General features: G+C 36.4%; 1 protein-coding gene across 2 annotated transcripts in view; it reads left to right on the top strand.

Annotated features, from left to right (window-relative positions):
- C3H8orf34 (chromosome 3 C8orf34 homolog) overlaps positions 1-26,137 on the top strand; it is a 376,732-nt gene that overhangs the window by 57,655 nt on the left and 292,940 nt on the right. For both annotated transcript variants that reach the window (XM_059166266.1, XM_059166265.1), the window contains exon 2: positions 23,651-23,798. In XM_059166266.1, the coding sequence (XP_059022249.1) occupies positions 23,651-23,798 (148 nt within the window). The remainder of the gene's footprint in view (positions 1-23,650; positions 23,799-26,137) is intronic.

The following is a 26,137-nucleotide window of genomic DNA, read 5'->3' as shown; positions in this document are numbered from 1 at the left end:
GAAACATGTAGTGACACTAACTTGGCTTGCTTTCAATTTGTGACTGCAAATATAAAGTAGCCAGGCAGTGATCACATTCATAGTTCCGTCACTCTCATACATCCCTGGGTCACTATTTACGTGTTTCCCTCTCCCCAAAACTCCCAGTCCTCATCTCCCATGCTCTGTTTCTGCTTTTGACCTTCTTTCCTATTTCCTGGGACAATTGGAGCATTCTGATCTAAATAGAAAATCTCCAGACTAACACCACCAGCTACAGAGCACGGGTATCCTTCTCTTCGGTTCACTGACAATGTACAACACACAGTGCCTGGCTTACAGTGAGTGCTTATTAAATATCTGCTGAACAAATAAATAGTATCATTGATATTCTAAAGGACGTGTTAAAATATTAACTTGAAAATTGCTGTAAGCACTATCTAAATCATTTGTCTGGCTACTTCACAGCTCCTTTTTTTATCAAGTTGGAGCTCTTGGTCTTCCGCCCCATCCCTTGTTTGTTGATGAGTTGTCACTCATCATAATGAGTGACACTGGTCTCAGCTCAGTCATTTGAGCTCAACAACTAGAAGATTCATTCCTCTGCTTTTAACAGAGGAAAAGTTGGCTGCTTTTACCAACTCCCTCCCCAGATCAGCTGTACTTATGAAATGTGTATAGAGTGAGGCCATGGGCTTTGCACCTTCTGTTATGCCACCACTGTAGTAGGCTAGTGGTCTCTGAATACTTCTTCTGGATTGCCTTTTTGACCTTTCTCTAGTGGCCAGAGATCACCTTTTAGAAGGGCAAATATGTGTCACTTCCTTCCTGAACAGCCTTCGTTGGCTTTGTACTCTGTACTTTAGATGAGAAGACTCAGCAAGGTCTGGCATCTGCCTACCTCTTCAACTCACATACTGTTCAGTCTCTATGGGCATTCTGACAGCTCTTCAGAATGTGTCATGCTATTCAATGTCCAGGAGACTTTGCATTTACTGTTTTCTCTGCCTAGAATGTCTGGTTTAAGTTTTACCCTCAAGTCTCAGATCAAATATCACCTTCTTAGAGAGGTTTTTTGTTTGTTTGTTTGTTTGTTTTACCACCCTCAGTAATATATCCCACCCCCCATTTTTCTCTAATATATTATTCTGCCTTTTTTTCCATAGAGCTTTTGAGAATTTGTATTTATTTATTGATATGAGTGTTTATTATCTTACTCTTCCAAAGAATGTAAGCTCTCTAAGCCATCTAATTTATTTTGAGACCAGAGACTACTATAAATATGTGATATGAAAGTGAAAGATGTATTGAGGGAACGTTTGCTATCTGTAGAGTCTAGAGCATATTATTGTAAGAGATGAAACGGCAGGTGGGAACAGTTTTACATATTTACGAATGCCATGATAGGAGGTATGTATAGTTGTTTTTGCAGGTAATATGCAGCTACAGAAGATTTTTGGTAAAGCTATTGCCATAATTTATTAATTTACTCATCTTTTTTTGTAGCAAATGTGCCAAGAACTGTTCTTTGATCTTGGGAAACCAAGATGTCTAAGACATGTTTCCTGAACTCTGCAGAGAGCTGCACTGGTAAACACGTGATTTAATACAGTGGGATGAGTGTTGTCTAGAATTGCGTTCATAATGTTATTCACATACTTCTATTGCCTAACCAGCTGTGCTTGGGGCTGATCAGACCTGTTTTGTTTTGTTTTTTAAATTCCAGGTGGTTCTTATTATGATAGTCACTTCTTTGAAGCTGATATCTGTAATATCACTTTCCCACCATTTCCACTTCTAATAAAATGCCATTTTCACCATTGATACAGCTATTAAAAAGGCTATGATATTCTTCATGAGAAACTTTCCAAATGTCCATTCTATCTCTTCTTTAGGAATTTTTATATTTGAAACCCAGAGTGTCAAAGTTCATTTATGTCTTGTTGAGCTGACATGTAGAATCTAAGTTAGGTTGGCTGTGTATGACCATGAAACACCGCTACAGCCACAGAGAACAGTTGGTTCAGAAGTTGCAGGAATGGATTCCCAAAATGTGGAGAAAGCCAGCTACAAAGAAAGGGAAAATAAATGGAGTGAGACATATAATGAGCTTCAAGAGCCTGCCTCCAGTTCCTGAAAGTCAGCATTTTTCATTTCAATTCCTGTAGATTGGTTTGTTCAACTCATTCTGGAATCTGTAAGCCAATAAATATGCATTTTTGCCAAAGCTAGAGTTTTGATGGAACCATACATTTTTGGAGGCAATATTATTTTTTCCAGTTTTATTGAGATATAAATGACATGCAGCACTGTATAAGTTTAAGATGCACAGTATAATACCTGACTTACATATGTTGTGAAATGATGAACACAATTAAGTCTGCTAACATCCATTATCTCACATAATTTCAAAAATTTCTTTTTCTTGGTAATGATAACTTTTAGGATCTATTCTTTTAAAAAATTTCAAATGTACTATACACATGTGTTAACTATAATCATCATATTGTACATTATATCCCCAGGACATGGTTGTCTTATAACTGGAGATTTGTACCTTTTGAACACTTTGACCCAATTCCTCCACCCCCTGGGCTTTTGGTAGTCATCCTACATGAAATAAGCCAGACAGAGAAAGATAATACTTTCTTTATTGAATGATCAATACTTTTATAAATACTGTATGATCTCACATGTGGAATTTATTTATTTATTTTTTAAGATTTTATTTATTTATTTAACAGAGAGAAACCCAGCAATAGAGGGAACATAAGCAGGGGTAGTGGGAGAGGGAGAAGCAGGCCTCCTGCTGAGCAGGGAGCCCAATGCGGGGCTTGGTTCCAGGACCCTGAGATCATGACCTGAGGTGAAGGCAAATGTCTAACACCTGAGTCTCCCAGGCGCCCCTCACATGTGGAATTTAAAACAAAAACAAAAACCTTACAGACAAAGATATCATATTTGTGGTTACCAGAACCATACTTTTAAAAATATTAACCACAGAAAATTCTCCATCTTATCTACTTTTTACTTTATACAGAGGAAGCATCAAATATATGGCTTCATCTATGCTCTTAGCAGTGATGTTAAGGGGAGTTGTTCTTTAGCATATGCTATAGCAAATGGTACCCACAGCTGCCAACTCTGCTCGAAAGGGCTTCTCTATTTGTGCTGTGATATACATATGGAGCCTGGATTATGTTCAAAAGTCTTTTATTTTTTTTTTTTTATTTATATGGGATGGACTTAGCAATTAATTGATATCTTGGGAAAGTCACTTAAAATTTCTGTATCTCAGTTTCCTAATTCTAACATGAGCAAAAGAATATCTGCTTCATGGTTATTGTTGTGAGCATGAAAAGAAAGCATGTCTTCAACACCTAGGACTGTGCCTTGCAGATGAATTTTTTCTTTCTTCATTCTTAGCCGGGCTGTATGACTGGAGGTGGTATTTTAACCTTTGGGTTCTTAGTAGGAAAATAATGTTAAGGTTGCAAATAATCTTTAAACAACATTTTTAAATGTTAAAATGACATTTTTCTGGGTAAAATTTTGAAACCATTCCCAACATGGCAACCTGACCCCTTTCCCTGACTTATTTTTTATCATAATACTCATCACCCATCAATATGTTATATAGTTTGTGTATTTGTTTTATTCATTGTCTTCTCCCTACCACCATAATGTAAATTCCCTGACAACAGAGATTTTTTTGTCTGTTTTGTTCACTTTTATATTCCAAATATCTAAAAAAGGGACTGGCACATATCAGGTGACTAGTAAATATTTATTGAATGAATGCATATTTTAGAATAATGTTATGACTGTTACTTGTGTTGTGTTTATGACAATCAATTTCAAAAGCAGTTATTTATAAACTTTCTTTTGTGTTCCTTAAGTATTATATTATTGCTTTTCTCAGCTGACATCTTAAGACATGGGAGAAGCGAAGGATAGAGGAAAGATTTAGGTAGCAGATGGGAACAGTTCCACTCTTGATAAAAATGGCTCATAGTTTTTAGCAACAGCTATTAAAGCTACTGTTCATATAAAGACTTAGTATACATAGCAATTCCTGAGATCCTTTCAGAGATTCCAACTGCCATTCTTTTAACTAAAATATTCTAATTAGAGTTTTAAAAATTAATAGACTATTAATATGATTTTTATTTTTTGAAAGATTTTATTTATTTATTTGGATGAGAGAGAGAGAGCACAAGCTTGTGTGTGGAAGGGATACTCAGGGAGAAGCTGACTCCCAGCGAAGCAGGAAGCTTGGGGCAGCCTGATGCCAGGACTCCGAGATCATGACCTGAGCTGAAGGCAGATGCTCAACTGACAGAGCCATGCAGGTGCCCTGATCGACTACTGTTTTAAAGTAATAGATTTTATTTTATTAATAGACTAAAAAAGTTCCAGAATTCTCAGAGTGTTTACAGGTTTTTAAAAAATTTTAATGACAAGTACAGAGAGTTCCCATATACTCTTTTTTCAAATTTGAAGTTTACTTTAAGTCTCTTTGGATCTTATTCCATAGCTATATTAGCACACATACAGAATGGACCACATATTGTTGCAGTTTGTCTTAGCAGAACACTGAAATTAACCCTGTGTCTCTCAATAAGACACTGATTAAATAAACTTTGTATACCCAGTGGAATATTATACAGATGATTTTTTCTGTGTGCTGACATGAAAATACCTAAAGGATATGCTATTAAATGAAAGAGTGAGGTATGTAAAATATGTTACTTTTATGTGAGAGGAAGGAATAAGAACATATGTTGTTCTAGAACACATTTTTATAAATAATACTGAAAAAGCTCAGTAATGGTGTACTAGATAATTTGGACCAAGCATTCAAATAAGGAAACCTGGAATAATTGGTCAAAATATAGAAAACATATTTTGAGAGCCTCAAAAAGCTAACAAATTAATGAAAGATGACTGGGCCAAGATCAAGAAGACAACGAAAATTCAGGGTGGTAAGCCATGTGGTTTGGGGTTACTTTTGCCCTGAGAGCCTGGGTCCTTTCTAAGAGGTCACTAAGAGTTGACCAGGAAACCCCAACAGAAACCACTGTACAACTGAGGCACCTGTGTGCATTTCAGTCTGCCAGCAGTGACATTACTAAAGCTCTAGGCCATTCTAGTCCCTTGTACACAATTAGAGAACTAGTGGATCATCTGATGTTCCCACAGTGGAAGCGGCAAAGCCGTAGGCTGACCTAGTCCTCTACGAGTTGGCACATCAGCAGGCAGTTCCATTTACCTGCAGTCCTATTCACCTGTTTTCTACCAAATGACATAAGAACAACAAGGGCTGGAGGCTTCTTGCCTACCCCCGACCATGATCACCTGTTGATACCAATCAGTTCTTAGGAAAGAATTTTAGCTTCTACTGATTGCAACACCAGGATAGACCAGGAGTTCCAGCAGTGCTAGGAGAACAAAGCAGATTAAAATATACATTGCAAGGGCTCCAAAAATTAAGCTGTATTTTAAACAAAAGCCACAAAAGTAGGGCAGAACCCACTTGATAAACCCAGAGAGTGTGACTGTGTGTTAAATGATAGGTTTTCAGTAAATAGGATCAAGAGTTTCCTAACATATCAAACAGAAAAGACATATCTATATCTATCTATCTATCCATCTATCTACCAATCCTGGATATTATATAATAATATAAATGTTGACATACCTCACTGTGTAAGTTTAAGGTAGGCAGCTTGATGGTTCACATAGGCTGTGAAATGGTTACTGCAATAGATTCAGCTAACATCCATTTTCTCATATAGATATAATAATACGAATGGAAAAATATTTTCCTTCTGATGTGAACACATAGGACTTATTTTCCTAACTTATTTTCCTCACTTTTGTATATGTCATGAAGCAGTATTAACTACAACTATCATGTTGTTATGTAGTATCCCTAGGACTTATTTATCTTAGAACTGGAAGTTTGTACCTTTTGACAACCTTCTTACTATTTCCCTTTCCCTTACCCTCTGCCTCTAGTAATCAATCAGATCTCCCTTTCCATAGGTTTTTTTCTTTTGTAAGATCCCACATATAACTGAGATCATACAGTATTTGTCTTTCTATGTCTGACTTGCTTCATTTAGTTTAATGTCTTCAAGGCCCATCCATGTTCTTTCAAATGGTAGGACTTTTATGTTCTATTCTGTATATATACATACCACAACTTGTTTATCCATTCAACAACTGAAGGACACTTAAGTTGTTTCTGTTGTCTTGGCCCTTATAAATAATGCTGCTAGGAGCATGGGGGTGCATATCTTTTCGAGTTCGTGTTTTCAAATCCTTTGGTTGTATACCCAGAAGTGGAATTGTTGGATCATATGGTAATTCCCATTTTTAAGTTTTTGAGGATCCTCCATACTGTTTCCCATAGTAGCTGTACCAATTTACATTCCACCAACAGTGCACAAGGGTTTACTTTTCTCCACATCCATACCAGCATTTGTTATCTCTGTCTTTTTGTTGATGGCCATTCTTTTATTTGAATGGCCATCATTTATTTATTGAAAGGATTTTTCTTTTCTTTTTCAATAAACCAAAGATTTATTGAAAGACTTTTTTATTTTCCACTGAGTATGGCATGAGACCATATCTCATTGTAGTTTTAATTTACATTTCCCTAATGACTGGTGATGATGAGCATCTTTTCCTGTATCTATTATTGCCTTTTGTGTATCTTCTTTGGAGAAATATCTATTCAAGTCCTTTGCCAATTTTTGAATTGAATTATTTGTTTTTTTGCTATTGAGTTGTATAAGCTCTTTATAAATTTTAGATATTAACCCCTTATCAGGTATAGGTTTGCAAATATTTTTTCCCCATTCCTTATGTTTTCTTTTTACTTTATTAGTGATTTCCGATTTCCTTTGCTGTATAGAAGCTTTTTGTTTGTTCCCATTTGTTTATTTTTGATTTGATTACTTGTGCCTTAGGTGTCGTATCCAAACATTGTTTCCAAGACCCATGTCAAGGAGGCTTACTCCTATGTTTTCTTCTATGAGTTTTATGGTCTCAGGTATTACATATAACTCTTTGGTCTATTTTGAGTTAATTTTTGTGAATGGTAAATGTTATAGGTCCAGTTTCATTCTTTCATGTGAATATCCTTATGCCCAGGCAGCAGACTCACCAATCCTGATCCCAACTATAGCCCTACAAATAGCTAGGTACCCTCTGAGTATTCACAACAACCCCATGTGGCCTTAATCCTGTCAACAGTACCATACAACAAGGAACCCAGGAAGAGTTATGCCTACCTATTCATGGGGTACTAAGCATATAGACCTCAGTCTTGGCTGAAATGCTGATGTGGCCCATAAACAAGCTGCAGCTTCTTTCTGATGTGGTCTGGGAGCTCCTGGAGATAAGGCTATTAAATTGGGTCAGCCTATAGATTTTAAGGGCTCTGTAACTGGGCTCCAGTCTATTTCACCTGCATGCTGTGAACAGTCTCTTGGCACAGGGACCCAGCAGGAACTACTTCTGTTTGTGCCCTCCAAGATCCTAGAAAGTCCCTATATTTGGCTCCATCCTCTTCAATATCCTAGCAGTCCAGTTGGCATAAGGATCAGGCAGGACTCACTAATATTTATGCTTCAGGAGATCCTGAAATGGTGCTATACTTAACTCCAGTCCCTGAAGCTGTGGTCAGGGAGCAATCAAGCAGGTCCTGGGACCTGACAGGAGGCATATCTATCTGTTCCTTCAGAACTGGATATGCAGACCTTAGTCTTAACTGTGGAACCTGAAGCAGTCCTGGTGCTTGGTTCTTGTCCCTCACAACCATGATCCAGGGCCATCCTTCTACCTGTGGACCCATCCAGTGACCAAGCGGGAGCTCTGCTGTGAATCTGGTGGGACACAGCAATCTGCATACCTGGTAATAGATCCACTATCTGAAAACCCAACTGAGGAAACTGATCCAGACCTTTTCTACAGCACCATCCTGCTGAGAAAAGTACAGAACGCAGTCTCATTTCACCCAGAGACCAGAGAAGATCCTTGTCCAACTAAGTTCTTGAGAACAAGCCCACCAACATGGACCCCACTACAGTCCCAGAGACAGCTTTAAACCAGGTGTAACCCTTAAATTCTGGAAGCATACCCATAGAGAACTGACAGGAGAAGGTCTTTACCTGCCCACACTAGTCTTTAAAGACGGAAGAGATGTTTGTGTTTTCAGATACAGAGATACCAATACAAGGCTATGTGGATCATGAAGAATTGGGCAGGTATGACCAAACCAAAGAAAACCAACAAAGGTCCAATAACCTATTCCAGTGAAATGGAGATATATGATTTGCCTAAAAATTTCAAAATAATCATCTTAAACTCAAGGAAATATAAGAGAACACACACAAACAACTAAAAAAAAAATCAGGAAAATAATGCATGAACAACACAAGCAGTTTAATAAAAAGGAACCATAAAAAAGAACCAGACAAACATCCTGAAGATGAAAAATATAATGACAGAATTGAAAACAAAAAGAAGAAAGAATGAAAAGGAGTTAAGAAAACCTACATGTGTTATAGGACACCAAAAATTGAATAAATATTCACATGGAGAAAAGGGAAGAAAGCTTATTATCAAGCAATAATAGTGAAAACTTCTCAAATCAAGGGAGAGGTAAGGACACTCAGGCACAGGAAGCTCAAAGGACCCTAAGCAAAATCATTCCAGCAAGATTACTCCAAGACATAATCAAAATGTTAAAAGTCAAACACAAAAGAACTTTGAAGGCTCAGGAGATAAATGACACATCACATATAAGTGAACACCCTTTAGGCTATCAGCAAATTTCTCTACAGAAATTTTGTAGGCCAAGAGAGAAGTAATGATGTATTTGAAGTATCTGAAATGCTGAAAGGGAAAAGGGGAAAAAACAAAACAAAGCAACCACTATTAAAGAATACTATGCCTGACAAAACTATCCTTTAGAATCCTTTAGAATATAGACATTTAAATCCTTTAGATAAAGACATTTCCAGACAACAGCTAAGAGAGTTCATCACTACTAGACCAATGTTAGAAGAAATGTTAAAAATGTTAACAGGAGTTCCTCAAGCTGAAATGAAAGGATGCTAAGTAACAACATGAAAACAAATAAGAGTATAAAACTCATTGGTAAAAATAAATATATAGTCAAATCCGGAATACCCTAAAACTTTAATGGTGGTATGAAAATCAGTTTTATCTCTAGCATTATTATTACAAACAATATTAAAAATAACTATAGCTATAATAATTTGTAAGTGGGCACAGTATAAAAAGGTGTAAAGTGTGACATCAGTAACATAAAATGTGGCAGAAGTGAAGTAAAAGTGTAAACTTTATCTTAAATATTGAGTTTTTTAATGCAATTGAAGGTTGTTGTCAGCTTAACATAGATTGTTATATTTATCTATAGAGAAAGGAATTAAAGTGTATTGCTAGTAAAATAAATCCCAAAGGAAAATGAGAGAAGGAATGAATAAAGGAGCAACAAAAAGAAAACAATTAACAAAATGATAATAATTCATTACCTATCTATAATTATTTCATATTTAAATAAACTAAATACTCCAATCAAAAGACACAGAGTGCCTGAATGGATTAAAAACAAGACCCAACAATATGCTGCCTACCAAAGTATCACTTAAGTCTGAGGAACACATGTAGCCTGAAAGTGAAGGAATGATAAATGACTACATTAAGAAAGTACAGAAATCTCAAACAACTAACTTAAAATACTACAAGAGTTAAGGGGGGGAAAAAAGAACAAACTAAACTCAAAGTTAGCAGAGAAAATAAAAAATATTAGAGCAGAAATAAAATAAATAGAGACTAGAAAGACAACAGGAAAAAATCAATGAAATTAAGAGTTTTATTTATTTATTTTTTAAGATAAACACAATTGTCAGATCTTTAGCTAGATTAACCAAGGGAGGAAAAAGAGAGAGGACTCAATAAAAGAATTATAAATGAAAGAGATGCTGGTGATTTTTAGCAAACATTTAAAGAATGAATGCCAGTCCTTCTCAAACTCTTCCAAAAAACTGAAGAGGAGGGAATGCTCCCAAACTCATTTTATGAGGCTAGAATTACCCTGGTACCAAAGCCAGATAAGGACACTATAAGAAAATAAAATATAAGAAAAGAAAATTACAGGCCAATATCCTTGGTCAATATAGGTGCAAAAATTATCAACAAGTTACTAGCAAGCTCAATTCAACAATACATTGAATAGATTGTAAGCCATGATCAAGTTGTATTTTTCCCTGAGTCGTTAAGAATGGTTTAACATACGCAGATCAATAAAAATCATTCTGTGAATGAAGGAAAAAATCCCGTGATCCTCCCAAAAGAGGCAGGAAAAGCATTTGGCAAAATTCAACACTCTTTCATGATAAAAACTTTCAACAAATTGGGTATAGAAGGTACATATAATAAAGGCCATATATGACAAGTCCACAGGTAACATTATACTCAATGGTGAAAAGCTAAATGCTTTTTCTCTAAAATCACAAGCAAGACAAGTGTGCCTACTCTCATCACTTTTGTTCAACACAGTACTGAAAGTCCTAGCTAGAAGAGTTAGTCAAGAAAAAGAAAGAAAATTCATCCAAATAAGAAAGAAGAAGGAAAATTTTCTCTATTTGCAGTTGACATGGTGTTATATATAGAAAATGAAAATCTTCTATAATTAATAAGTGAATCTTTTATAATTAATCTTTTATAATTAATAAGTGAATTCAGTAAAGTGCCAGGGTACAAATTAATATACAAAAATCAGTTGCATTCCTATACACTAACAATGAACTATCTGAAAAATAAATAAAGAAAACAAAATAATCTCCTTTACAATATATCAAAAGTGAAATGTATATGAATAATTTAATCAAGTGGGTGAAGGATCTGTACACTGAAAACTATAAGATTTCAATGAAAATAGAAGAAGACAAATAAACAGAAATATATCCCAGGTTCATGGGTAGAATAATCAATATATTTTTTAAAGATTTTATTTATTTATTTGAGAGAGAGAGAGACAGTGAGAGAGAGCATGAGCGAGGAGAAGGTCAGAGGGAGAAGCAGACTCTCCATGGAGCTGGGAGCCCGATGTGGGACTCGATCCTAGGACTCCGGGATCATGACCTGAGCCAAAGGCAGTCGTCCAACCAACTGAGCCACCCAGGCGTCCCAGAATAATTAATATTCTTAAAATGACTACACTGCTCAAAGCCTCAATAGATTCAGTACAGTTCCTATCAAAATTCTAATGTCATTTTTCACAGATATAGAAAAAAATATCCTACAATTTGTAAAAAACCATAAGAAACCCCAAATAGATAAATCCATCTTGAGTAAGAAGAATGAAGCTGTAGGTATCACAATTCCTGATTTCATATTTTATACTACAGAGCTATAGAAATCAAAACAGTATTGTAACGGCATGAAAACAGACACATAAATCAATGGAATAGAATTAGAGATCACAGAAATAAACTCATGCATATATGGTTAACAATATTTGATAAAGGGAATCAAGAATACTCTGGAGAAATGATAGTCTTTTCAATAAAGTTTTGGGAAAACTGTTTATTCACATGGAGAAGAATAAAATTGCATCTTTGTCTTCCACCACTCATAAAATTTAGCTTGAAATGGATTAAAAATTTAATTGTAAGGTTTGAAGTTGTAAAAGTCCTAGAAGAAAACGTAAGGGGAAAGCTCCTGAACATTGGTCTTGGCAGCAATTTTTATACATAAAGCCAAAAGCACAAGCAATAAAAGCAAAAGTAAAAAAGTCAAGTATACTTTACACTAAAAAGCTCTGCACAGCAAAAGAAATAATCAACAAAATGAAAAGACAACCAATGGAATGAGAAAAATGTTTGCAAACCATATAGCTGAGAAAGAGTTAATATCCAAAATGTAAGGAGCTCATACAACTCAATAGAAAAAAAAAAAATTAAAATGGAGGGATGACCTGAACAGACATCTTTACAAAAAAAGGATGTACAAATGGAAAAAGGGTACTTGAAAAGATGTTCAGTGTTACTAATCATCAGGGAAATGCAAACGAAAACCACAATGAAATATTACCTCACACCTGCTAGAATGGCTGTTGTCAAAACACAAGAGCGATAATAAGTCTTGATGAGAATGTGAAGAAAAGGGAGCCCTTTTACACTGTCGGTGGGAAGTCAACTGGTACAGCCACTATGCAATTAAAACAACAGTAACGTATCATTATAAAACTACAAGAATGATTAAAATTACTCATTGCTGGTGTGAAAGTAAAATTGAATACTCTAAAAATGGCTTAGCAGTTCCTTTTAAAACTAAGAATGGCCTTAGCATTACAACCCAGCAAATGCATTCTTAGGCATTTATCCCAGAGAGATGAAAACGTATGTTCACACAAAAGAGCACGCATCCATGTTCGTTGTAATATTATTTGTAATACTTAAAATCTGAAACAAACCAAATATCCTTCAATGATTACTGATCGTTATTAATGAGTGGTTAAACATTATAGTACATCCATATCATGGAATAACACTCGGAAATAAAAATTAATAAACTTGTTTATTGTGCATATCAATTCAACTTTAATGGATCTTGAGGAAATTATGCTGAATGTGAAAGTCAATTTCAAAAGAAGATATATTGTATAATCCCTGTTATATGATAACATTGTGAAATAACATAATAGTAGAAATGGAGAGTAGAATAGTGGTTGCCAGTGCTGAGGTATGGAGCAAGGAAGTGGATGGGTCTGACTCTCTAAGGTGATAGCAAGAGGGAGTCTTGTGATAATGGTGCAGTTAAGTATCTACACATGTGTAAGATTATGTAGAGCTACACACACACTGCTTGTGAATTGGTGAATGTAAATAAATTCTACAAACCGTACTAATGTCAATTTCCTAGTTTTGATATTATGCTAACAGTTTTGCATGAGGCAAGCTGGGTAAAGGGTACATGAGTCTTTTTGTATATATCTTTGCAACTTCCTGTGAATTTATAGTTGTTTCAAAATTAAAAAAGTTTCTTTAAAAATGGTAAATAAATAAGAAGTAATAAGGAGAAGATACTTAAAACATCCTTAGAAAAATTCAGATTTAAAAAAAATGTGGCTGTAAAAAATGTGACTAAATTCTCAAAAATAATAATAGAAACAAAAGAAAATGGGAAGAAAGTAATCCCAATACATGATAAGATAGAGTGAAAATATCTTCAGGTCTAAAAAACACACACACACACACACACAAAAACAACAAAAAAAACCCAAAAACTTGATTGCTGTACAAAACAAAACACAGATTTTGTCACTACTAAAATAAAAGGTATTCCGTATGCTGCTGAGTATGATCCCAGATGGATGGTAGGAGATGAAGGAAGAAATAGAGCAGTAAGAATAGTAAATATGTAGCATACATAGAAATGTATGCTAATGCCAGGTGTGATAAGTGGAATTAAAGTATTCTAAGTTCCTTGCAAAATCTGAGACGAGGGAAAAGGACCAATGAATACGTAATGTACATAAGTCAGTATTAATTTTTAATCTCTGAATAACCACTAAAAGAATATTAGAAGTGTGTATGACTTCCAGACTAAGAGGGAAAAGTAGAATAAATTTCAGTTAATGCAAAGAAGCAGGAAAATGAACAGTTTTGACAAAATAAGTAGAAAAGTTGTTGATACAAGATAGGAAGAATTTTTCCACAAGTTATCAGAATTTACTGTATGGCTATAGTCATTAAGATACTGTAACGATGGTGTAAGATTGGCAAATAGGTTAATGAAAGAGAACACAGATTCTAGAAATAGGCCCATGTGTCTATGGCCATTTGATTTTATGACTTCATGGTGCATGCAATCAATAAATACTTACTATGTAGCAGTGTTCACCTATGATAGTCCAATATATCCATCACCAATTTGAAGCTATACTTTCCATAGAGACAGAAATGTGTACATCCTTTCCTTAGTTCATTATTAGTTCTAAGAGAAATGCTGAGCATGCACTATGAAATTTCATTATTCTGTCATGCTGAACACCTTTAGTGTTTTAGTTATTTAGTGTTTAGTTAGTATTTAGTTAACTAGTATTTAGTTGGTGTTTATTTAGTGTTTTATTTATTCTTTACAAATGATAAAAGTCTAAAATTAATTCATATCAAATGAGAGACATCCTTCTTATGGTGATTTCTAGATATATCTGCTACTTTCATCATGGGTTGATTTAATTAATTTCTTTGAGTTTTGAAGTGCTTTACTATTTCTTCTAAGTTTCACCTATATTTTACTCCTACAGTGGTATTTTCAAGTAAGATTCTGGAAATTCCTACTTAATGCCAGATGAGTTGTTTTGATAGACTTTTATGTTGAACAATATCATACCCTAACTGAAAGTACTTTCATAGGGTATGTTAATATTTTCCACTGGGGACCTTGACATTTGCCTGCAAATGTAATTATAAGCTTGTACTTTTATAGGAAGATTTTCTCAAAGTGGCTACTAAATATTCAATAATTTACTCTGAAAAGACATTTCTATATTGGAGGAAAGATTAGTAGGCATTAGATAAATATTATATCACTTGTCATCATTCAGTAGTTCTGCTGGTTCGATTTACCTATTATTTGCCTATATTACTAAAAGCAGGGAAGATTCAGTGTGACTGTGACTTAGATTTAGATTTATACTTAGCTTGAGATTTAGAAACTTTAATTTCAATTATGGTAATTTCATTATTCCTAATTTTCATTATAAAACAACTTAGTTTTTGCTTCCCCTAGATTGTCTAGATTATCCATAATATGCAACAGGGCTAATTAGATGCCTTTTCTCATTATAAATGAGGATTATAATCCTAATTTTATATTAGATTATATTTGAAAAGGGCCAAGAACCTTTCAGAATAGGAGTGCAAATTTTCTTTTCCCTAGGCCTGTATTGTTGCGAGTGGGTGTGTGACTGTGATGGTTTTCATTGATGGGTTGTTGGTGAGGGGCAGGTAATCAGAAGTAAGCAAGGATTTGACAAGCACATACTAGTTGGGTTGTGCATCTTGTATGCAAGCCTACAGTGAATGATTAAATCTAGATCAAATACTTGACAGTGGTGCATATTGGGTTCAATAAATAACATATTTTAATTATTGCTATTCATTTTGCTCTGTTTTCTTTTGAGATCAGTGTTCCAATGAAATCCTCTGTTTTGACTGGGAATGAGGGAAGTGAGTTTAGGGCAGACGTGGGCATGGTTCTGAGGTGGAGGAAGGTTGAACAACCAGCAGATAATTTGAGTTCTTTGAATAAAGGACAGAGAAACATCCAAACAGATGTCTGTCCCCTTCTCACATGTGCATGGAAACCTGGAGAAAAAAGAAAGCATGGGTTCTGGTGTGGGTAGAAACCAAGTGGAATTCAATCAACTGGGAATGGTGACATCAATTCAAAATAATGCTTTTTCAGGGGTTCCTGGGTGACTCAGTTGGTTAAGCATCTGATTCCTAGTTTTAGCTCAGGTCATGATCTCATGGTCCTTAGATCGAGCACCATGTGGGACTCTCTGCTCAGCATGGAGTCTGCTTGTGATTCTTCTTTCCCTCTCCCTCTCCCTCTCCTGCTCTCCTTCTCAAATAAATAAATAAATAAATCATGTTTCAGAAAGAGGTGTTTCTGGGACAACTGAATTTTAAGTAGATTTCTCTCATATGTTTGTTGGTAACCTAATGTCCATTACCTGCCTATTTAGGATACATAGTTGGGTGGTGAGGGTAGAGTGGGCATTCAGAAGGTTGAGATTTCAAATGAGAATTTTTAAGAGACCTAATTAAAAACAGAAAATTGAAACGTGCAGATTTATAATTAATTCAGTGATTCAATTTTAATACAGTTTTGAACTAAAATAACATTCTACAGATGATAATGTGCCATATGCAATTAGTTTTTAAGGTAATTATAGGTGTTGAGTAAAAAATATACCTGATTGACACCACCTGCACTATTGAATGTAATTCTCCTACATGTTTATTGACTTAAAAAAGACTACAAAGTCCTGAGATTTTAGAACTGGCTTTAATTTTGTTTCTTGATAACTTTCTCCTGAGGTTAAAAGGAACAAAAGATATTACTTACCTCTTAGGGTAATGAAGTACAAAGTAGCTTACTCCCAATGAAGTAATTAGGTAATTAATTTGGGGGCAGAATGCCATGCTGTCTGTATGCTGTGGAGCCCAGAACAAGGGTTCTCTACCTGGAAAGTTGGAGAGTCAGGGTCACCCTATTGATGAGTAAATACCAGGAATATTATGTAAAATTTGGTGTTTGTGTGTATACTTGTGATTTTTCTGTTTGTTTTTTTAATTAAGGAGTCCTTTAGCTTTCATTAAATGAAATGACCATTTATTAAAATAATTTCTACTCTTGACTGATTACTCATTCTAGTTTTGATAATGACTCTATGATGAGCTACGTCCTCATGATTTTGCTTTTATGTAGTGGACATTAAAATGTATTTTGAAACACTCATCATTGTTATTTAATTAGTATCCATTCTCCAGCTCATTAATTGTTGCAATGTTACATATAGTACTTGGCTGTCTACTATTAGATATAATAGTCCCAAATTCCAATAGTCTTTACATGTTGTATAATACAAATCTGGATTCAGTAATTACTTAATAGCCCTTTAAATTGTTTTTCAAAAAAATTTTTTAAAGATTTTTATTTATTTATTTATTTGAGAGAGAGACACTGAGAGAGAGCATGAGCGAGGAGAAGGTCAGAGGGAGAAGCAGACTCCCCGTGGAGCTGGGGGCCCGATACGGGACTCGATCCCAGGACTTCGGGATCACGACCGAAGCCAAAGGCAGTCGTCCAACCAACTGAGCCACCCAGGTGTCCCTGTTTTTCAGAATTTTATTAAAGGATGTTATGTTCATATGTGTATTTTTAAAATTAATATATTTGAATTGATACCAGTAACAAAATTGTAATTAACAAGGAAACAGATATTAATGCAGGGGACTATTTCAATATATAGTATGTTCATGAAGATAAAGACTGTAGTTGATAATAAGCTATATTAAGAGGACATCTAATAGTTTTATAACCAGAAAAATAAAGCCAATAAAAAGATGCAGTATGCATATATAGCATCAAAAAATACATGCTATAAAATGTGATAAAAATGGTAATGATAGTAGTAGTAATAATAAATATATACACATTATAAATATAAAATATTATGTAAATAGGTAAAAGTACTAGTAAATGTGAAAATATAAGCTAAAACTTCTTTTGGGTAGTTCATTATGGATTCAGTCAGGAAAAAAAACTACTCTATGTATCTGGGTCATATAGAGTTTAAAACAAACCAGTTTATATGATGGTAAGTTAGAAGGTGGGGCACAGAAGCCAGGGAAATGCTGCTGAAGGTTGTGGGGCTGTCACCAAAGGCAGGAGGAGCTGACCCTTAAGGTCTGTGCCTGGAGCACAGAATGAGTGGCTCTCAGATGATTGTCTGGAAGCTGATGCCCTTCTCCAGTACCTTTGTAGAGCTCCTCCCACAGCTTTGCCAATCTGCACTGCTTTTCACAGATCTGCTGGGAAATTGCAGTGAATTTCTCATCGGCCCTCACATCTGCTTGCAGTTAACTCTGTGGAGAGCTTCTTCTGCCTCTCTCTGCTCTTTCCAAGTCTCTCTGAATTCCTCACACTGGGAAACTCTAACCCAGATCACACAAAGGAAGTTTTGGGAAACATTTCCCAGCCTTAGGAGGAAATGTAGACAACTTATTACAGTAGGCCACATATATCCCAAGGACTTTATGAATGCTTTGCAATCATTTTATTTAATTCTCCTGGCAACTCTATGAAGGTAGTATCATTCACATTTAGTAGATGGAGGTATTGAATATTAAAGAGATTGTTTTGCCCAAAGTCTTAGAGCTAGTAAGTGGAAGATGATTTTAGAAAGTGTCACTCTGATTTTAAAGCTTTGGTGTCTAATCACTACCTTATCCTGATGTCTTCTATTGCATTTCGTTTACATTAGTAATACTATTATTATTAGTTAAGTATGAATTAAATTTTCCATTGGTGCCAGTTGTTAATATATTTTGTTTGTGGGGCACCTGGGTGGGTTAAAACCTCTGCCTTTGGATCAGGTCATGATCCCAGGGTCCTGGGATCGAGCCCCACATCGGGCTCTCTGCTCCGAGGGGAGCCTGCTTTCTCCTCTCTCTCTGCCTGCCTCTCTTCCTGCTTGTGATCTCTGTCAAATAAATAAATAAAATCTTTATATATATATGTATATACATATATACATATATATATTTTTTGTTTGCAACTTTAATGCCCCAAATCTAACTAAGCTTGTAAGTGTAAATCGATCACACTAAAATCAATAACTGCATTTTAAAATTAAAAAAAAAATTTTTATAAACATATAATGTATTTTTATCCCCAGGGGTACAGATCTGTGAATCACCAGGTTTACACACTTCATAGCACTCACCATAGCCCATACCCTCCCCAATGTCCATAACCCCACCTCCCTCCCCCAACCCCTCTCCCCACAGCAACCCCTAGTTTGTTTTGTGAGATTAAGAGTTTCTTATGGCCTGTCTCCCTCCCGATCCCGTCTTGTTTCATTTATTCTTTTCCTTCTCCCAAACCTCCCACGTTGCATCTCCACTTCCTCATTTCAGGGAGATCGTATGATAGTTGTCTTTCTCTGATTGACTTAATTCACATAATAATAATTGAATTAATAAGCATAATACCCTCTAGTTCCATCCATGTCGTCGCAAATGGCAAGATTTCATTTCTTTTGATGGCTGCATAGTATTCCATTGTATATATATACCACATCTTATTTACCCATTCATCTGTTGATGGATGTTGATGGTTCTTTCCATAGTTTGGCTATTGTGGACATTGCTGCTATAAACATTCGGGTGTACGTGCCCCTTCGGATCACTACGTTTGTATCTTTAGGGTAAATACCCAGTAGTGCAATCTCTGGGTCGTAGGGTAGTTCTATTTTCAACATTTTGAGGAACCTCCATGCTGTTTTCCAGACTGGTTGCACCAGCTTGCATTCCCACCAACAGTGTAGGGGGGTTCCCCTTTCTCTGCATCCTCGCCAGCATCTGTCATTTCCTGACTTTTTAATTTTAGCCATTCTGATTGGTGTGAGGTGGTATCTCTTTATGGTTTTGATTTGTATTTCCCTGATGCCGAGTGATATGGAGCATTTTTTCATGTGTCTGTTGGCCATCTGGATGTCTTCTTTGCAGAAGTGTCTGTTCATGTCCTCTGCCCATTTCTTGATTGGATTATTTGTTCTTTGGGTGTTGAGTTTGCTAAGCTCTTTATAGATTTTGGATACTAGCCCTTTATCTGATATGTTGTTTGCAAATATCTTCTCCCATTCTGTCAGTACTGCCTGCATTTTATCAGTCCCTAAGTCCTTAGCCTAAAGTTTCCACCAGTGTTTTTTGTTCCAGGGCAGGAGTGCTATTATCACTCCCATCATTTCAGTTTGTATGTGCCCACAGCCAACATCTCCCAGAGATCCTTGGTTAAAGGAAGACTTAAATGTCACTGAAGCAGCAGATGAGGAGGGTGCCCCCACACTATAGGCCAAATTCCTGGCTGAGAAGGGGGCAGTTAAGGCCATTAGTAGAAGAGGCCAAGGTACGTCCTCTCCAAATCTTGCCCTAGCTCAGGGCAGCCACTGAACTGCTGGCCTGAGTTTTGGGGAGGGCTTTTGTCATTGAGCTGGAAGGCGGGGTCCGGTGCCTGGTCCTCAGAGCTGGGGAACAACTCCACGCGATGGTTCCAGCATCCCCTTTGGGTCTGAGGCTGGAGTCTTGCATGGTAAGTTGGGAGAAGCAGGAATGGGTGTATGGCAAAGCAGAGGACTCCAGAGGCACAGATACACTCCAGAAACCCTGATACACTTCATCTAGCTCCAGGGCCACAGGATTAGGGGGTGTCTTCAGGGTGTGTGCTGGCTCCGGGACTCAGGGGATGTCTACATCCAGGGACAGGTTTCCGCGGAGTCCAATGGGCAGCTTTGGCTGCTCTCCCTCAGGACAATTGCAGAGATCACTGCAACCTGGGTCAGTAAAGGTGTCGTTGCCCAAGGACTCTACTCTCTAGGCGCCTGGGCACTGTTAGGGCTCCCAGGCAGGCGGGTGGGTACTCCCAAGACGCCAGTCGGTCTGGGATCTCCCGCTAGCGCGTGCGCCTCGATTTCCGCCTGCGCGGGCCGGCTATCGCGGCAGAGCGGGAAGGCGCGAGTGTGCACTGGATCCCACCGCTGTCGGCTGTCGCCGCGGTCTCTGCCCAGCACAGCCCCCAGGTGGCCGGTGTAGTGTGGACGGCCAAGCGCACTGTCTCCATCTTGGTCAAGTTCTAGCACCCAGGGAATTTCACTCACAGCTCTTGCTCTGATGGCAAGGACTATAGGTAAGCCCCCTCTCGCTCGCCGGAAGTTCAGCCACCTTACCTGACCCTGGTTGCCTTTCTGGAGTACTTTTTGCCTTTTGTGAAGGATCTTTGTGAAACTTTTCTGCATGGGGTTTCTGTCGCCAACTGATTCTAGCAACATGATTCTTTCTCATTTCCCCAATCTATCTGTCCTTCAGTGTGTCTCTGTGTATATAAATCTGTGGGGTGGGATCATGGTGGTGGAAATCATCCTTTTTATTGCCAGGAGCATTCTGTTTAGTTCAAGTCCTCAAAATTATTCACTTGCTAATGCTATTGGATATACGGATTGGGAGTCAGGGTAATTCCTCTTATAAAGACAATAATCTGAAGGTAGATTGTTGTCCAGTCAAGGTACCCAACATACCCTATAGCAAACGTTAACTATTTTCATTTTATTTATAATTGAGTTTGTCTTCTGTCGTGAATATATATTCATTAATGGAATGTAAGGATATTCAAAATTAGTAACTAGACTAATGATATTTTTAAAATTTACCAGTGTTTACTTGGTTTATCAAGACTGTATGACCCATCATCTAAAGATAATATAGGGACACTTCAGTTTATTTTAAAAGAAAGAAAATACCCACAGAAACTTTCCATTTAATTTGACAGGTAAAAAGAAGTAAACGAGATCTTTGGAGGTTTCAGAATAGAAATTGCTATGGCTTTAAGCCCTTGTTATCTGAACTGATTTTGCTTTATCTGAGTACCCAGGCCTTTTGTGACAAGAGTAATCTAGTTGGTTCTTCTATTTCTTTTTCTTTTCTTCTTTTCTTTTTGATAGTGTACAATGAATTTAAATAGAATATAATACATCTTTTCTACAGAAGCAAATCCAAAATGTTTCAATTGCATTCCACTGATGTATAATTGGGATTTAATTAAACCCTTTATCGCTTTAACCACAGAATGACATTTTTTAGTTATAACTGATAGTTGAAATCTTAAAAAACAGAAATCAAAAAGACCTGTGCCAACCGGTTGTTTGCTTACCTCTTTTTCAGAATATTTAAAACAAGCACATTCGTCCAATAAGTACTTTGCCACACAGTGTTTTTGGGGTAAAATCCTTTGCTCTTTTCAGTTCCCACTCGGTGTTCAGTCTGCACATTTGAGATACCTTGAATTATTTCATCCATGTCTCTAAGATCACCTTGGAATCTTGTCATCTATAAAGTCCATTTAGCCTCTACTCAGATAAATCCATGTGTTTCTAGACTGTTAGAAATGTCAGCAAGTATACCTGAGGTACGACAGCAGTTTTTTTTTTTTTTTTTTAAGATTTTATTTATCTATTTGACCGACAGAGATCACAAGTAGGCAGAGAGACAGACAGGGAGAGAGGGGTAAGCAGACTCCCCGCTGAGCAGAGAGCCCTCTATGGGCCTCCATCCCAGAACCCTGGGATCATGACTTGAGCCGAAGGCAGAGGCTTTAACCTACTAAGCCACCCAGGTGCCCCAACAGCAGTTTCTTATATAGGAATTATGAAGAGTGTTTTTTGCTGGGCTAAGGAATCTATGAATGCTTTAATTGTTGATTAGGGGATTTTAATTACTAATATTTACCTGGGATCTGTAAACCAAGAATGAATTAATGAATTTCATTACTATCTATGAGATATAAAATTTCCAGGCCCTTGGGTGAGAGTTGAGATCAAACCAGGTCAGCCTATGTTCTTAGTGCTGTAGTAGAGGACGAGCAGAGGCACATACAAAAAGATGAGCAGATATTTAGTATATGTGCTGCCGAAGCGAGCACAAGATGAGCAGATATTTAATGAGATGATTCTGAGAATATGGTACTCTGAAGAAATGTTATGATGTTATGAAGAAAATAAGAAAATGAAGTGATAAAGACTTACGAAGATTCATTAGGGTAAACCTCTCTTAAGAAGGTATCATCAGAGACAAATGATGACAAGCCAGCAATCTGAACATCTGAGAGAGGAGCATTCAAGGCAGAAGAAATATGCCACCAACAAAAAAAGACAATGGGATGGGGGAATTTCCAATATTCCTTCTGTTAGCACTCCTAGGAATCTGATTTTTCTGGCCCACTCAAGACCATTTCCTCTCACAGAATCTAAACTTAAAATGATAATTGACAGACTAAAATTCTGGGCTAAAGCTAGCAAGGTGAAATGTGATTGATATGGATGTACAATGGTACATAAAATTTCACAAAGTTAGTTACACAGCACAGAATGATAACCACCTGTCTTGGCAGCTGTTCATATGGGAACAATCTGGGGATTCTAATGGACCACAAATTGGAGCTTGCTCTTTGCTGTTCCTTACTGGAAAAAAACAGCATATAGATATTACCCTCAGGCAGCTTTCCGCCCAATTTAAGGCATCATTATAGCTGTCCAAAAATGGAACAGGCTGCTATAGCAGGTTGGGAAATCTTCATTGTTTAACTCATTAAAAAAAAAGAAGGAGGAGGAGGAGGAGGAGAAAGAGGAGGAGGAGGGGAGGAAAGAGAGGAAGGAGAGGAAGAAGAGGAATAATAATAATAATAATAAAATAATGAATGAATACCCATCAGGACGTTTGGAAAAAGTAAATTCTGTATTGTTTGGAGACTAGTTTAAGTTGAGTTTAATTTTTTGGTTTCTGTGAGTCTGGGGCTTGTTAGTAGTTTCTTTTATGACAATAAACTTTTCTTCATTTTGGGATAGAAGTATATGGTTAAGAAGAAAAAATGACATTGATATGTAAGGTGTATGGTAAAGTTTACCAAAAGTAAACTTTATTAGTTTGTAATGGCATTTCTCAAAAATAGTAATCTGGAGTTTAAAATTCTTGGACTATAGTTTTTAAAACTATAGAATTTAGAATTAGTTCTAGTATTTCTTTCACCAAGTAGAATAATAAAAGTAGATATGAGTAATATAGCTTGGTTTTTCCTGTGTTAGCTGTATAACATAGTTTATGTTTCTGCACTTCACTTTCCTCACAAGGAGGACAGTAACTTGTACCTGCCTTAAAAGATTGTTATTAAGATTTAATTATTTGCTGTATGTAAAGCAATTAGAGCAGTGTCTGGCATTAGTAAATGCTATGTAATTGTTCACTATTGTTATTAAAAATAAATGTATGCTCTATTCTGCCTTCAGGAATTAATGACCAAATTAATAACTGAAACGCCTGACCAGCCAATCCCATTTCTCATTGACCATCTTCAGTCTAAACAAGGAAACCATGGACAACTTCAAAGAACTTTATCTGGATCTGCAGCTCTCTGGGCAGAAAGTGAAACATCAGGTAAGTGAAAAACATTTTATAGTTGATTTTTATATATTTAATGTAAAAATGTACAAAAGTCTTTCTGATTATAATAAAATAAATGTGGATGGTTATCAAGGGTTTCATGTATTCATTTGCAGCTTCATTCATATGCTAAGATTTCATTCATGTGTGAAATTTAAGAGAAAAAGCTAATGAACAAATAAAGAAAAGAAAAAATGACAAAGAAGACTTAAATACAGAGAACACACTGATGGTTACCAGAAGGGAGGGAAAAGGGTGAGGGAATTGGGGTAAAATAGACAAAAGAGATCAAAAGCATACTTAGTTTGGTGAGCACTGAGTAATATATAGAATTGTTGAATCATTATATTGTACACCTGAAATTAATAACAACACTATATGTGAATTACACTTCAAAAAAGAAAAAATTCCAATTTGTCATAAAATACTCTTGATTATGAATATATTGTTGTATAATATGCTATGTATTGTGCTTTAAAATATGGGAATCTGTGTTTGTTCAATTTTAAGATTGAGATTACATGAAAGGTTTCATTTGGTATGAATTCAAATTAATTATTCTAGGGTTATTTCTTTTCTTTACATAAAGAATTTGAATTAAAAGCTCAAAGCTTATCTATAGAAAGAAAGGTAAACAAAAATTTTTAAAAAGTTGCCTTTCACTTTTCCCAAACTGATGATGATTCTCTATTTCCTGTGGTGCCTATTTTTATCTTATGTAGTAAGTTTAACTTTAGAAAGATGTGTTTACTCCGGGCATTGGGGAACCAACCTTACTAAGTCTGCAATAGCCTCGTCTCCCCCAATAAGCACCAGTTAAGATAATTGGGTAGACCTGATGTCAGTCTTTACTTATGAATTTTGTGTCTGACAGATTTTTTATTCTATATACAGATTTATTGGTTTGGCACTTACTTCTAAAACCGATTTCCTGTGCCTGTTATGTCAACAGCAATCTCCTTGCCTAATTCCCCTGGGAATCTGACTGACAGGAGTTCAGATGTGTTCCCAATATCTGCATTTTTCTTATCTTCCTCATGCTTTATGAGATCCCCTGAAAGGATTTTGGTTTTCTTTGGCTATATTCTCATATTAGTACCTTCTTGAGACCATGTCTTAAAGCCACAGTAACGTGGGTAGGGAATAGGGTATCCTCTGAAAGAATGTAGAGCTCTCTGCTGGCAGTTATCCATACAGAAGATACCTGCATTATACAGGAATCTAGCACACAAACTTTTAGCATAGAAAAGAGAGAACACTTACAGTTTCCTGGCTTCACTTTCTTGGGCTTAGATTCTAAGTAGCATGGGTATATAAACATGAACTCTGGTTTGTAGGTGCAAAGATGGCACCCATCATGTAAAGGCAGACCATATGGAGTCTGTGAGCCCAGTGAAGTTCATATGAGCCCATATTTATAAACTATAGTATCTGGAGAGATAGTAGTATGTTCAGCTCTGCAGTTCCTATGTTTAATATCTCATACTTTCCTTGGGTCAGAAGTCTGTAACTAACACAAAAGATCCTCTGTCAGATCTCACAAGGGTGAAAATCAAGGTATTAGCTGGATTGCATTATCATCCGGAGGCTGAACTAAGAAAAAACCTGCTTCTAAACTCATTCAGGTTGTTGGCAACATTAATTTTCTTGCAGTGGTATGACTAAGGTTCCTGTTTTTGTGCTGAGTTTTAGGCTGGGGTTGCTGTCAACTCCAAGAAGCAATCTGCAGTTCCTTGCCACATGACTCTTTCGCATCATGGCAGCTTGGTTCTTTAAAATCAGCAAGGGGATTGCTGTCATTCAGTCTACTTAATATATATAACATAACATAATCATAACATTGACATCCCATCATCTTTACTATATACTGTTGGTTTGAAGCAAGTCAAGGTCCAATCTACTACACTTAAGGTGAGGGAATTATATAAGACATAATGTCACAGGCAGAGATCATGGGGATCATCTTAGAATTCTGAGTAGTACAAGTACTGATGACTTACTGCTTGGAGAGGGAGAAAGAGGGGAGGAGATTATTATGACTCCCAATTCACTGACTTGGTCAATGGCATAAATGCTTATTTAACAAAGCAATGTGGGAACAGAGGAGTAAATTTGTGAACAATAATAAATCCACTTCCTATTGATGACTTTGAGTTTTTGTGAGGCATCATAGTAGATAATTCCAGCAGGAAGTTAGATATGAGTCTAAAACTCTGGGATGGGTCAAGGCAGGAATCACAGTGTGGCATTCAGTATCATACCTCATAATCATTAAAGTTACAAGAGTGAGAGAACGGAAGAAGTTGTGGTCAAATTTTCCAGGAGAGTGGGAG

This window comes from Mustela lutreola, chromosome 3, assembly GCF_030435805.1.
Source record: "Mustela lutreola isolate mMusLut2 chromosome 3, mMusLut2.pri, whole genome shotgun sequence".
Classification (NCBI taxonomy): domain Eukaryota; kingdom Metazoa; phylum Chordata; class Mammalia; order Carnivora; family Mustelidae; genus Mustela; species Mustela lutreola.
Note: the sequence above shows the minus strand (reverse complement) of the source record. Positions and strands in the feature narration are given on the sequence as shown.